Source organism: Leptomonas pyrrhocoris (genome assembly GCF_001293395.1).
Source record: "Leptomonas pyrrhocoris isolate H10 chromosome Unknown, whole genome shotgun sequence".
Lineage (NCBI taxonomy): Eukaryota > Euglenozoa > Kinetoplastea > Trypanosomatida > Trypanosomatidae > Leptomonas > Leptomonas pyrrhocoris.
The window spans coordinates 1-700 of record NW_015438414.1 but is presented as its reverse complement, the minus strand read 5'-3'; the positions used below and the strand labels follow the sequence as shown (position 1 = coordinate 700).

General features: G+C 58.4%; 1 protein-coding gene across 1 annotated transcript; it reads left to right on the top strand.

Moving 5' to 3' along the window:
• Positions 1-263: 263 nt before the first annotated feature.
• Positions 264-700, top strand: ABB37_10146 (hypothetical protein; the record flags this gene model as incomplete). Its single annotated transcript, XM_015809909.1, has 1 exon — positions 264-700. A coding segment is annotated over one exon (437 nt), but the record flags the coding sequence as incomplete, so codon positions are not given.

Below are 700 nucleotides of genomic sequence, written 5' to 3'. Positions count from 1 at the left end.
CTGTTTTTGGCGGAGTCCCTCCACGGACTGGACACTTCAGATCGGCCTATTGCCTCCAATCGGCAGTCCCACCAATACGCGCGCCGCAGCCGGAGCCGCAGCGAGGGGTTTTCGCAGCGGCCTCACAGGCCCCTCGAGGCGGTTTTGCCCACAGTTTTTCCTCCGGCCCCAAAATTCCGTCCCCGCAACAGTTTTCCGACGGTGAGGACGCTGAGGCGGAACCTGGGGTGCAGTTTGCGTCCATTGGACGCTGGCGCCGCAGGATGACGAATGACTATCCGATCGTGAGTCGCCCCGCGTCAGATATTATCGGGGAGGTGGGCACCTACCCGATGTTTATTCGCACGATAGCCGCACCAACCCCAGGAGCGGCGATTGCCCAGCTGGTGGGCACCATCAAGCACGAGCCCAATTTCAATGTGCGGAGGATGCAGAGAATCCTCACATACTATGGGGATGTACTCAACTATCCCTCCCGCGATAGTTTCGAGCTCTTAGGTTGGGAGCTCTACTATCTTTTCCGGGAGAATTTGGTCCTCTCAGGTAGGCCACAGAATTTTCAGTTGAACGATTACCGTCGGTTAGTTTACGGCGATCAGTTGCAACAGCCCGCGACGGCTCTGGTTGAGCGGTGCACGACGGTGCCGGCGACAACCCAGTACCGTGCTGTAACGCAGCAGAACATTTCCCGGAAGCGGTC